The sequence below is a fragment of the Bos indicus x Bos taurus genome, chromosome 18 (assembly GCF_003369695.1).
Source record: "Bos indicus x Bos taurus breed Angus x Brahman F1 hybrid chromosome 18, Bos_hybrid_MaternalHap_v2.0, whole genome shotgun sequence".
Classification (NCBI taxonomy): domain Eukaryota; kingdom Metazoa; phylum Chordata; class Mammalia; order Artiodactyla; family Bovidae; genus Bos; species Bos indicus x Bos taurus.
The window spans coordinates 7,408,772-7,422,480 of record NC_040093.1 but is presented as its reverse complement, the minus strand read 5'-3'; the positions used below and the strand labels follow the sequence as shown (position 1 = coordinate 7,422,480).

Here is a 13,709-nt window from a genome sequence, read left to right as displayed (position 1 = left end):
AGAAATCTCTTGCATTCCTATATACTAAAAATGAAAAAAGAGAAACCAAGGAAACAATCCCATTCACCATTGCAATGAAAAGAATAAAGTACTTATGAATAAATTCACCTAAAGAAAAAGACTTATGTGTACAAAACTATAAACACTAGTGAAAGAAAGATGACACAAATAGATGGAGCAATATACCATGTTTGTGGATTGGAAGAATCAATATAGTGAAAATGAGTATTCTACCCAAAGCAATCTATAGATGGAAATATGTTCATGTATGAACTTTGAGTTGTAAAATGAGTAAGTTCTGGGGAGCTATGTGCAGCATTCTAACTGTAGTAAATTCTTCTGTTACTACATACTTTAAATTTGCCAGTAGAGTAAATCTTAAGAGTTCTCACCATACAAAACATGGAAACTGGGAGTTGATGGATGTGTTGACTGGATTGTGATAAATATTTCACAGTGTATACATCTGTCAAATGGTCACATCATTCATGATAAGTATACACATATCCATTTCATTAGTTCTATCTCAGTAAGGCTGGAAAAGAAGAAAGTAGGAGGTGGGCTGGGTTTGCCACCTTTAATGGTGTTCAACCCATGTTTCCCATGAGATCCATGAAGCATTTTGCAAAACCATGTATGGTACCCCCTGCCCTATCAGACATCCTCAGATACTTGTGTGGGTCCTAGTCCCAGGTATGTTCACAGTGCAACAAATCTGATCTGGATCCTACACTGAGAACCAAGGCTCTTAGGCTCCACTTCTGAGACAGAACAGCCCCAGGGATGAGGAGGCCACTCTGCTCTGAGTGGGGATGGACCAGGGCCTGCTGTGTGACCTGAAGGGGATCGTGGGGTCAGCGGAGGTGCCCCCTGCTGCTGGGTACGTGAGGCCTCACCAGGAGGGGAGTGTGATCCGAGGGAAAGTGTGGGAAAGCTCCTCTGTTGGTCTCTGTGCTGGAATTGACTGTCCTGAGTCCCTCCTGAGACAGTGGGCACAGAGGACTGTCTGTTCTCCATGGAGAGCTTCCCTGCACGTGTAGTTGGGGCTCAGGAAGGGGGAATGTTGATTGTAGGTATCAAACAGCAAGTTTTCAACTTTCAGTATCAACCTCTGCAGGATGCCTGAGAAAAAACCTGGAAGAAGGGAGAAAAAGAGTCAGGAATGGCTCTTTCTCAGGTGTCATATTCTGAGTTGATTCTCCATCTGTCCTTCCTGAAATGCCCTTCTCTGGACTTGCTAATTGAATCTGACTGGAGTATCCTGTCTGTCTCCTGCACATGCACACTCACCGGGGCCTTCTCTGAGGGCCTGTCATCTCCACTTAGATCCCGTCTCCCCATGACCTGGTGACCTGGACCTTGTGAGGAGGCTCCCCTGGGCACCATCCTGGGCAGGGCTTCTCACCCACGGGTTGGAGATGGGGGTCTCAGTGCTGTTGGGCAGGAAGTTTGCTTAGGGCCCATCTGAATGCACTGTCTGCTCTCTGTCAACCAGAATAAAGAAGCTACACGTGGACATCAGGTATTAACACTCACAATACGTGGTAAAATCTGGAAAAGAGGCCAATAAGGGGAAATCAGTCCTGAGTATTTATAGTACATTTAAGGACCCCCTTGAAAATCTTGGTGTTTGAGAATGGAATGGAAAGTTCAGAAAGAGACCTCAGGGCTAGGGGGCTTTTCATTCCATCATCTATTTTTCACTATGAAATCCAAGTTTACTGATTTTTTTTTTTTATATTCTTTGTCACATGGTGCAGCTTGCAGAATCTTAGTGCCCTGAGTATGGATTGAACCTGAAACTCCCGAAATGGAAGTGCGAGGTCTTAACCATGGGACTGCCAGGGAAGTCCCCAACTTTACTAACCTTGGTTCATTGTTTATTGTGGAAGTAACCAATAAACTTTGATTTTTGTTAATAACTACATACCTAAAATTTACTGCGGATAAAATCATTTTTTTAGAAAAAATATTTAATTAGTGTGCTGGGTTTTTGTTGCTGCTTGGTCTTTTCTCTAGTTGCCAGCAGTGGGGGCTGTTGTCTAGTCGTGGTGCATGGGATTCTTGTGTCTTGGTGCAGAGCATGGGCTATATGAATCTTGGGATTCAGTAGTTTCAGCACGTGGGCCTAGTAGTTTGGGCTCTTGGGCATTACAGCACAGGCTCAGTAGTTGTGTCACTTGGTCTTAGTTGCCCCGAGGCATGTGGCATTATCCTGGGGCAGAACCCATGTCTTCCACATTTGCTGGTGGATTCTTTACCATTGCGCCAGGAGAGATGCCCTCATATTATTTTTGAATACAGGTATTTTATAGAGATAGGACTCAAAGTATTCTATATGTGTTTTTTATATGTCTACCACTTTTTTTTAAACTAATATGGTATTAGAGTTGAGACGTCCCTGTTGGTACAGTGGATAAGAATGTGCCTGCCAATGCAGGGGATATGGGTTTGATCTCCCTGGTCTGAGAAGATTCCGCATGCCTGGGAGGAACTAAGCCCATCCACCACAGCTACTGAGCTCATGCTCGAGAGGCTGTGAGCCAAAACTGCAGACCCCATGTGTTGCAACTACAGAAGCCTTGTGCCTGCAGTTCACCTACAACCTGTTCTCTGTAACAAAAGATGCCATTGCAATGAGAAGCCCACTCACCACAACTACAGAGTATCTCCTGCTCAGTGCAACTAGAAAAAGCCACACAAAGTAACAAAGACCAGCACAACCTAAATAAATAAACAAGCTTTAAAAAAAATGTAATATTGACAAACTTAAGTACAGTTGACTCATTTTCATGGCCCCAGAGATGCTGAAATACATGTGACTAAAAGTGATAATGAGAAACTGACTGATTTAAAAATCTGTCAAGAGGCAACTCTTCATTTCAGTCAATTGTGTATTTACATATGCATGCATGTGTGCATGGATATGCAACTCCATGGTTTTATTACAAAACATCATCTCATAAATAAGCTTTGTACTTTTTAACAGTTGAAATTATATCTTAAATATATTATGTAGCCTTAAATTTTTTCTACCCAGCACAGGAATGATTTAAATAGTAATAAGATTACTGATATTGTGTGGAGGGAGGGGTTGAGGAGTGACCCTATACAATGATCTTTTATGGCCTTCCATTGCTCTTCAAATTCCTTGATGTTATTTGAGGTTTCTCAGGGAACTCTTATTGATGGACTTTTATGCTCTGTTAGTTAACTGTTTGATTCCTTAGGTTCAAAGGAATTTGACTTGACTTTACTCCCTCCTCTTTTAGTATAAAAGGGGACTGAGTTCTAACTCGGATAAGATGGTTTTGGGGGTACAGTCCACCATATTTTCGGTTTGCTGACTTTCTGAATAAAGTCGTTATTCCTGCCCCAGCAACTTGTCTCTCAATTATTGGCCTGTTGTGTGGAGAGCAGTAGAAGCTTAGAATGTGAACTAAAGGAACAATGTGGCTTTCATCAATTTTTAAAGATGTATTGCTCTTTTTGGCCACATGATGCAAAGAGCGGACTCAATGAAAAAGACCCTGATGCTGGGAAAGACTGTGGGCAGGAGAAGAGGGCGACAGAGGATGAGATGGTTGGATGGCATTACCCACTCAATGAACACAAGTTTGAGAAAACCCTGGGAAATAGTGAAGGACAGGGAAGCCTGGTGTGCTGCAGTTCATGGAGTTGCAGAGTCAGATTCGACTTAGCAACTGATCAATGAAAATTGCTCTTTTTAAAGTAATGGTTAGTAAACTTTTTCAATTTCAAAATAAAAACAAAAAATAGTACTGACGGAAGTTCCCATCACATACCTTAGTCCTCCAGTCTCAGACTGTAGGTTTTGACCTTGTGTCTCTGGAACTGAGCCATGTGGAGTTTGGCCTTCCAGCTGAATGAAGAACAAAGAGGAAAAGTTGTTATACAGGATGTCACTGTAAAATGGCACATTTTCCCCAGGGATAGTTTTGTATTTCTTATTTTAGTTTGCAGTACAGAGAGAAATCCAGAAAATTTTCTTATTTTCTTAAGATGGTTAAATTATTCTAATGGCAGGAAATGTTCTGCATCCCATTACTGCCCTACAGGAACTCTTTGGAGACTCAGGTTCCCAACCCCTGAATTGCCAGGAGCAGACAAGAACCCGCTGACAAAAACATTTATTTATTTATTGCACTTGAAAATATGTGGGTTATTTTCAGATACCTTTTGGTTTTAACTTCTCACATAGTTTCACAGTAATAAGAGAATAGGCTCTGTATGATTTCAACACTCTTTATTTAGGCCATGAAACTTTTGCACCTTGTTTTACGTCATGTTCCAGTGTCTCCTGGTTAATAGTCTATGGGAACTTGAATAAATTTGTATCCTGCTCTTGTGTGAAAATTGTATAAGCCTTAATTATGTTGAATTGGTTCACAATTCTTTTCAGGTCTAGTATATCCTACTTTCCTGTCCATTCTATTAATTTTTGAGAGTTTAATACTGAAACTCCAACTAAAAATCTTAATTTGTCTACTTAAAAATTGTAATATATAGTGGAACTGTCTGTAACTATTTTCAAAGCCTCATGTAAATGTGTTGTCATACTTTCATAATTTCAAAAAATTTTAAAAAGGAAAATAAAATCTTTATTGAAACTTTTCTACTTGTTAGGAGGACAGATCCTAGTTTCCAACATACTGGTCTACAAAGTTATAAGATTTTGTCTTAAAAGTGTAACGGGGTGACACAGCGACCTGGGAAGGCCGGCCGCCTCTGCAGGCATGGCGGTGTGGAGCCCCGCCACAGCAGCGCCTCTGGTCCAAGGAACCAGTCAGCTTCCTCTTCTCCACTGTGCGCAGTGCATGTTTTCCTGGCATCCGGAGGGGGAGTGCAAAGTGACCCAAATCCTCACAATTTCCAGGAGGCTGTAGGGGAATGTATAAAGTTCAAATTAAATGGGAAGAATTTAAGGAGAAGAGAACTGTCTAGCAGCCAACAGGCACTAAAGGAAGAAATCAAAGATAGGCACGGATTGCAGATTTTTAAGTCTGTCGCCAAACACTGACCATACCCTGGCTGCTTAGATGTTGTTGCTAAAACACTGGATATATCTTACTAACGAGGGCTTCCCTTGTGGCTCAGCTGGTAAAGAATCCGCCTGCAATGCGGGAGACCTGGGTTAGATCCCTGTCTTGGGAAGATCCCACGCAGAAGGGAAAGACTACCCACTCCAGGATTCTGGCCTGGAGAATTCCATGGACTGTACAGACGATGGGGTCGCAGTGTCGGACACGACTGAGCGACTTTCACTACTACCACCTTTCTTTCCTCAACATATGACAAAAAGTTTATTTTCTTCACAGTCATTTCCATATTGTAATTATAGAAGAATATGCTATCTATTTAGATGTTAAAGGCAACTAAAAAACAGGCTGTAATTTATGGGGCATCAATTCAGTTCAGTTCAGTCGCTCAGTCGTGTCCGATTCTTTGCGACCCCATGAATCGCAGCACGCCAGGCCTCCCTGTCCATCACCAACTCCCGGAGTTCACCCAGACTCAAGTCCATCGAGTCAGTGATGCCATCCAGCCATCTCATCGTCCTAAATACCTCCCTGCACCTTGCCCCGCCTTGCTCTCGCTGTAGACTGGGACGCTCCTCGCCCCGCCCCTCGCCTGCAGCAATCCGCCCAACCCACGACCCGGAAATTCCGCCTCGGAATCCACGCGTGCGCACTTTCCTGCGGAAGCGGAAGGCCGCGAGAGAAGGTCGCCCGGGGGCACTTGAGTTTTTTTCTCCTAGTGTAAACGTGTGCTGCGCGCTTAGCCGTCCAACCCGCCCTCGCCACGCCCATCTTCTGCGTCCCGCTGGTTCTGCGAAAGTTATATCCAAATACCCCGCTGTCCGCCCCAAATAAACCCAGAGGCCGCGGTTACAGGTCGAGTATTCGAAATCGCTCTGAGGCTTGTCCTTGCCTTTTGCTTTTCGGCCTTCGGCTCCAGAGACACCGCCTTTCGGGATATTTTCCTGCTTAAAACTTAACCGTTAGTACCTACGCCTGTGCCTTGTAAAGTCCCCGGGCGCGAGGGGGATTCGGGCACGCCCACCTCCACCGCCTCACCCTGTCGGCCCCTGGAGGTCGCGTCGACAGCCCCGCTCCCGGAGAAGCCGCGTCCTCTCCCCTGTCCTGCGATTCTGGAGAGCCCGCCCAGCCCGAGACCCCCTTCGCTCCCAGCCTCTCTGTCCTCGCCTCTCCTGAGGCCCATCATTCTGCCCCTTCCTGGTCAGTCCCTTTTCCTCACCCCTGGGCTGGACGTGTGACACCCAGTGTTTATCCGTCACGAGTCCGTCTCGTTGGAAAATGTGCTCTTTTGATAGGCGGGCGTTTCATTTACTCATCATTTTTGTAGATACGTGGGCGAGGGGGATCAGAAGAAGCAGTGACTGAGAGTGAAAGGCCAAACTCAGAAGTGGAAAACAATGAGAGAACCGACGGGGTCGCCCAGGATGGCTGAGGCAGTTGCAAAGGGATGGTAAAATGAAATAAGAGTAAGCCCTTAAAGTAGCGGGTGGGTGAAAGAATAATGGACAAAGGCTTGGGATCTCCAGGAGTTGGAGACAAGGAGACAGGGGCCCTGCGTCTGTGGTAGGAGGGCTGACAGGAGTGATCCCAGGAGAGAAACAGGGATAGGTGTTGACTAGAAGAGAAGAGAAGGAAGTAAGCCTAGACACCTGGAGTGCCCCAGAGTGGGAGTGTAACAGGGAGAGAAGGCGTGTGACAAGAAGGCAGAAAGGGAGCAGAGTTGGAGAAAGAGACAAATGTGTAGGTATTTAGGACAATTAGAAGGGTGGGGGTGGGGAGAAGAGCAGCAAGAGGAGAACAAGTTGCAGAGGGGAGCAGGACAGGTGTGAGGGAAGAAATAGGAGGGCAGAAACAGCATCCCACCTGAGGCAGTGGACACCAAAGGACTGTTCCACACAGTGAGGTCTTCCTGTTTTTGTGGTTGTGGCAAACGAAGGGGGGATGTTGATTCTAAGCCTTAAGCAGCCTGTTTTCCACTTGCAAGATCAACTTCTAAAAACTTACATTGTCTGAGGAAGAAGCTGGGAAGAGGAGGAAAAAAGGAAAGAAAACAGAAATGGCTCTTTCTCAGGTAAAATCATATTCTCAGTTGATTCTCAGTCTGTCCTCCCTGAATCCTTTCTTTGGACTTACTAGTCATGTCTGACTCTGAAGTATCCTTCCTGACACCTGTACATGCACACTCACCAGGGAACTTCCCTCAGGGCCTGTCGTCTCCACTTGGATCCCATCTCCCCATGACCCAGTGGCCTGGACCTTGTGTGGAGGGCACCATCCTGGACAGGGCTTCTCACCTACAGGCTTGAGAAGGGGTATCAGTGCTGTTGGGCGGCAGGGATTGTCTCGGATCTTTCTGGATGTGCAGTCTGCTCTCTGTCAATCAGGATTAAGAAGCTGTGGGTGGAAGTCAGGTATTAACATGCACTGCTGCTGCTGCTAAGTCGCTTTAGTCGTGTCGGACTCTGTGCGACCCCATAGATGTCAGCCCGCCAGGCTCCCCCGTCTCTGGGATTCTCCAGGCAAGAACACTGAAGTGGGTTGCGATTTCCTTCTCCAATGCATGAAAGTGAAAAGGGAAAGTGAAGTTGCTCAGTCATGTCTGACTCTTAGCGACCCCATGGACTGCAGCCTACCAGACTCCTCCATCCATGGGGTTTTCCAAGCAAGAGTACTGGAGTGGGGTGCCATCACTGCACAGTACCTGGTAAAATCTGGAAGTAGACCTAAAAAGGGAAATTTGTTCTAACGTAATTGAAGCTAAGTGAGTGAGTCACTGACTTCAAAATCTTGACTGGAAATGGGATGGAAAGTTCAGAATCAGGTGTCAGTGATAGATGGTGTGCTATTCCATCATCTGTTTGAAACTGTGACATGAATCTAAATCTCTGAAAGCTTGAAATTCACTTTCATTGCCTTCATTCTTCAGATTTTGTCTTTTCACGGTGTTCATTTTGTGGTTTGGCACAGAGATGCTTTTACTTTTGATGGAGGTGAGGTTTCCTCTTCATTGTTTAACTCATAGATTCACCATTTGTTATGGCAACTGTCTTTTTTCCACTGGGTTTTCTTAGCATCCTTGTCATTAGATTTTAAATATATGCAAATCGTTGTTTCTGAGCATTCTCTTCTGTTCCCTTGGTGTATAAATCCGTGTTTATGCCAGTACTACACCATCTGGATTATATTGTGATATGGCTTGAAATTTTAAAAAGGGTGGCCTTGATCTTGCATCTTTGTACTTATTGAAGAGTATTTTTGCAGTTTGTGGTCCCCTTGAAATTCTTTATGACTTCTGACAAGTTTTTTCTATTTCTGCAAACACTTCTATTGTAAGTTTCATAATGAGTTCATTAAATCTGTGGAGCACTTTGAGTAACTTGGAAATATAGAGTACTGAGATTTCCAGCCCATGACTACTAGATTTATTTGTTTATTTTGGGTTTCTTTTAGAAATGGTTAAATGGCACCACACTCCAGTACTCTTGCTTGGAAAATCCAATGGACGGAGGAGCCTGATAGGCTGCAATCCATGGGGTCGATAAGAGTCAGACACGACTGAGCGACTTCACTTTCACCTTTCACTTTCATGCATCGGAGAAGGAAATGGCAACCCACTCCGGTGTTCTTGCCTGGAGAATCCCAGGGACGGGGGAGCCTGGCGGGCTGATATCTATGGGGTCGCACAGAGTCGGACACGACTGAAGCGACTTAGCAGCAGCAGCAGCAGCAAGTAGTTTTCAGTGTATGTGTTTCACCTCCTTGGTGAATTATTCCTAAATATTTCACCCATTTTTAATACAATAGTAAATAAAATTGTTATGTGATTTTCTTTTAACATTGTTCATTGTGTACAGAAATGCAGCTGATTTGCACGTTGATTTTTTTATCCTGCAAGTTTGCTAAAATTGCTCTTTGATATGGCAGGGTTTTTTTGTGTGTGTGTCTGTGTGGAATCTACAGTTTATACATAAAAGATCTTGTCCTCTAGGGAAGAAGATAACTTTCTAATTTTCCCTTTGGGAAGCTTTGATTTCTTTTTCTTGTCTAATTGCTCTGGTTAGGAGTTTTAGTCCTTTGTTGAACAGTGATGCAGAGTGCTCATCCTTGCCTTCTTCCCGATCTCAGAGGAAAAGTTTTCAGTCTTTCACCACTGAGAACAATGTTAGGTGTGCTCTTTTCATACATCATATATTTTAGTTTGAGATACTTGTTTTGAAAACGAAACAAAACCCCGAAATGGACGGGAATGTATCAAAAGTGTGAACAGAGATGAGATCTCAGGGCAGAGAGGAAAGCACAACATTAATAGTGGTTGGAAACCTCTTGTAATGTACATAGAGGTGATAGCTTACCGTGAACAACATCAAATTCATGATCTCCGAAGAAGTAGATATAGCTTTGGGACCAGGGACCAGGCTTGATCACTCAAGAGCTTTTGTGTAGCAGAGTTTTATTAAAGTATGAAATGGGACAGAGAAAGCTTCTGACATAGACATCAGAAGGGGGATGGAGAATGCCCCCCCCCGCTAGTCTTAGCAAGGGAGCTATATACTTTCTCAATTAGTTATTACAGTAAGTCAAAAGAATGTCTCAACGTTGTAAAGGTCTTACCAGACCCATGCCTAGAATTTACATTTCAAGATGACAGGATTAATCAGAAGGTTCTCAAGAAGGAGAAACATGTCCTCAAGCAGGATACATTGTTGTTACATTACTTTCAGTTCAGTTCAGTCACTCAGTCAAGTCTGACTCTTTTCGACCCCATGAATTGCGGCACGCCCGCCCTCCCTGTCTATTCCCGGAGTTCACTCAGACTCACGTCCATCGAGTCAGTGATGCCATCCAGCCATCTCATCCTCTGTCGTCCCCTTCTCCTCCTGCCCCAACCCCTTCCAGTGTCAGAGTCTTTTCCAATGAGTCAACTTTTCGCATGGCCAAAGTACTGGAGTTTCAGCTTTAGCATCATTCCTTCCAAAGAACACCCAGGACTGATCTCCTTTAGAATGGACTGATTGGATCTCCTTGCAGTCCAAAGGACTCTCAAGAGTCTTCTGCAACACCACAGTTCAAAAGCATCAATTCTTCAGCACTCAGCTTTCTTCACAGTCCAACTCTCACATCCATACATGACTACTGGAAAAACCATAGCCTTGACTAGACGGACCTTTGTTGGCAAAGTAAATGTCTCCGCTTAATACAGAGTTTAAGCTGAGTTATTTTGTTGTGTAATCATCAGCTCTGGGCTTAAAGAACAAAGGTTGTCCTTTTCTCCTCCTTGAGAATTCCAGATCGCTCTCTATCCTCCTCGAGAGCCCCAGACCCCTTTCTCCTCCTCAGGTACCCTAGTCTTATCAACCTGCCTAGGAATTGACTCTCTCAGATCTTTGGCCGAAGAGAAGTTTGTTTATTAAATTCCCAGAGGAAGCTTAACCTTTCCCCGAGTTCTCAGCCTGTCCTTCAACATGTATCATGTATTCTTTCACCCACCAGTGGTGCTGCAGCTCCATCAGACACAAAGGCAAGGTTTGTATCCACAATACTCGTCATCTCCCTGCTGTGAGCTGGTTGGTCTTGAGTGTGAGGAGCATGAGGTGGGCTGCCTTACTGGGCTGCCTTGTGCCCTCTTCTCGTTGTGGGCTTGGATCTATTGGCTACTCAATTCTTAGTCCACATAGATCAGAGCTGATGGCCTAAGCATCTAACCCCTGATCCAGTGTTGCTTTCTTCACAGTTGTCATATTTGGAAGGTATAATCGGAAAATGGGAAAGTACTGGCAGCTCTTTGATTTTATCTGGCACCTCAGAACCTGTATGGAACTGTCTCAGTCCCTGTCTGCCTCTTGAGATCCCTCAGCCATTTCTGCTGTTCTCCTTGTGCTGCCATACATGTCAGGGTGTGTGGAATAGGTTGGTGGATTGGATCTTCTGTGCCTATTACTTAGGAAAACTGTAAAGAGAGCAGTCCAACAAAGGGAAAATGTGGGAATCTTTCAGGCTCTTGGCTTGGCGTCTCTGGGTGGACCAAATAGTCCCATCTCAAGGTCTTAGGATATGAGACCCCCACATGTCATAGTTTTCCGCTTTTGTAATGGTCTGTCTAGTCTGGGAGTGTAGACTCTTCCTGACTTTGCTTTCTCCTTAGTTTCTATAATTTTTTCTTTTAAGTTTGATTTTGAAATATGTGGCTCTAGGGTCTGAAGTCATGTCCAGTTTCTTTGCTGTGGTAATCCGCCTGTGTTTAAGGGGAAGCTCCTCATGGACTCTCTGTGGTGTGGGTTTACTGGGTAAGAGAAAATTTTTAAGGAAAAATACTTTCCCTTATTGGTTGTAATATTTTCGTGCTGCATACAGAATTACCACTTGAAGCTACTTAGTATAGTGGTCAGCGTGTTCTGTGATATGAGAAAGTATCTGAAGACCTTGACCTGTACATCTTTTTCTGGCTTTGAGTGATGTCAGAAAAGCCTGAGTGAAGGGCACTGTGATAGTGTTGTTCACGTGTACTATCACCATGCCCTCTGAGCCTCAACAAGAGGTGTAGGAACTTCTCCTGACAAGGGTATTGTCCAGGTTCACACCCTCACATTTGTGAGACTGTTGACTAAACTGTTGCTGATGCTGCATGCTTGTCACCTGGGTGCTACTGATCATTCTGCCTCCACACTTAAGTTTGTAGCAACTGAATGACAGAGCTTATGTCGTGGAGTGATAACTTCAGTGATGAACCATCGTTTGTTTTTTTTTCAAGGCATAGCTACTTTCCTTTTTAAATATTTTTATGCATTATAAAAGATTGTCTTTTATTTTTGTCATTAAGTTTCTATTTTATGTTACTCTTTGTATTTTATTTGCAACATGTGGGATGGTTGGTTAAGAAAGCTCCCCCACCCCTATGGTGGAATTGGTGATCAGTACTTTTTAGAGTTTTTTTTTTTTTTATGTATTTTTGATGTTAAACTATTATTGAATATATGATTGGCAATTTTTTTTGTATTATAGTGTACATGTTTTTTTCACTGCTGAGGATGGTTTACGGCACAATATTTGATAATTAGAATGTGTGCAATTTACCTCTTTTTATTTTGTTGGCGTGAGCTTTTGGTGTTGTATCTGATAAATCATTGGTGAATCCACCGTCAAGAATCATTTTTAGGTTATCTATATGAAATTATGGATGCTAGGCAAACTTATTGTGATAATCGTTTCACAGTATACTATCAGTTAATTTTTCTCTGTAGCTTAAACTTACACAATGATATTTGTCATTGTAAGCGTTGCTTATACAACCCCCTGTATGTCACTGTTTAAAGAGTTGGGTTTAGAAAGGGAAATAATTAAAACACGTTGGATAAAAGAAACAATAACACAGTTTATAATCATTTAAAGTGTCTTGCTCTTAAAAGGCTGTGGTTAGTGACCCAAATGATCACATCCTGTAAGTCCTCCATCTCAGACACCCAGGTACTGATCCTGAGTTTGTTGAACTCAGCACTATGCTGTTTGCTGTTTTGTAGGGTGTGAGTAGGGAATAGCCCATTTCTACCCAGGCAGAGTTTTGTATTTGTAATATAGAGACTAGTCCCATTCTTGTTTGTTAAAACTGCCCAAGTTCCCAGATCCCTGAATTGCTTCAGCCTCACTAGCAGGATCTGAGCACAACATGCTGTGGAAAACAGCTTTTTATTGAGAATAAGCCCTTTTAGTCTTAAGAGGAAGTATCTTGGCTTCCGACACAACTTGAAGCTTTTACCTGAGCAGTGTTACAGAAGGTAACTTAATGCTGTCCAGGTAACAGGCCCCACCCCGCTCCGCGGCCCGCCCCTCCCACTAATTCTGAGCACAGCTGGTGCTCGCCCCGCCCCTGGTCGGAAGCCGCGGCTCTAATACCAAAAGCCCTTTCACCCAGAGCCGGAAGTTGGAGAGCGCGGAGACGAGGTCCCGAAGCGGCGCCTAAGCTTCCTTCTAGAGTAAGTCTGCAGAGCCCGCCACCCCGCCAATCCCCACCTCCGCCCCCCTCACTGGTCCTCATGGTGTGGGAATTGCCAGCGACCTGAAAACCCTGGCACCCGGTGCTCGGCACCGAAAAAACGCTACCGCTGCCATTGCGGCCCAGTTATCTTTTCGTTTGGGTTTTAAGTGTTGCTGAGGCGGTTTCGGCCCTCGGTCCCCGTAGACACCGCCTCAGGCGACATTTTCCTGCTTAAATCCCTTTTTTAACCTCTGGCCTCGCCAAGTAAAGCCCTCTCTCGCGAATTGGAGTCGGCGCCCGCCGCGTCGCCTTCTCCACTGCTGGAGGCAGAGCCCAGATAGGCCGCGCGCCCTCTCCCGGGTCCCGGGATTCCGGAGAGCCCGCCCCGCTCCTGAGGCCCCTCCCTCCCAGGCCATCTGTCCTCGCGTCTCCTGAGGCCGGTCCTTCTGCCCCGCAGCAGGCCCCTTTCCTGTCAGCCCGTCCCCTCACCCCGTATAGGGTAGGTGACCTGGGCCAGCCATGTGACAGCCAGTGCTGTTCCATGCCCAATTGAGCTCGGTCGGAAAAGGTGATCTTCCGGTCCGGGGGCGTCTCGTTCTGTGGCCCACTCAGTAAATTCAGGAGGCAGGAGGATCAGGAGAAGCAGAGTCAGAAGGACTGAGAGAAATAACTGAAACTGA

General features: G+C 44.8%; 2 protein-coding genes across 9 annotated transcripts in view; one reads left to right on the top strand and one right to left on the bottom strand.

Annotated features, from left to right (window-relative positions):
* Positions 1–698: 698 nt before the first annotated feature.
* LOC113875841 lies at positions 699–6,246 on the bottom strand. The gene is made up of 5 exons (XM_027514507.1): positions 6,030–6,246; positions 5,588–5,967; positions 4,731–4,901; positions 3,807–3,883; positions 699–1,134 (listed from the first exon to the last, which is right to left on the bottom strand). Exons 1-5 carry the CDS (start codon positions 6,244–6,246, stop codon positions 1,092–1,094), a joined length of 888 nt encoding a protein of 295 aa, XP_027370308.1. The 3' UTR covers positions 699–1,091.
* Positions 6,247–6,338: 92 nt separating this feature from the next.
* Positions 6,339–13,709, top strand: part of LOC113875584 (zinc finger protein 347-like) — a 47,147-nt gene continuing 39,776 nt past the window's right edge. For 4 of the 8 annotated variants that reach the window (XR_003506295.1, XM_027514115.1, XM_027514112.1 and 1 more), the window contains exon 1: positions 12,922–13,027. The gene's annotated coding sequence lies outside the window, so the exon portion shown is untranslated. Of the gene's footprint in view, positions 6,527–6,979; positions 7,132–12,921; positions 13,028–13,709 lie in introns of those variants that run through there. The other 4 variants (XM_027514113.1, XM_027514111.1, XM_027514109.1 and 1 more) reach the window with 3 other exon arrangements.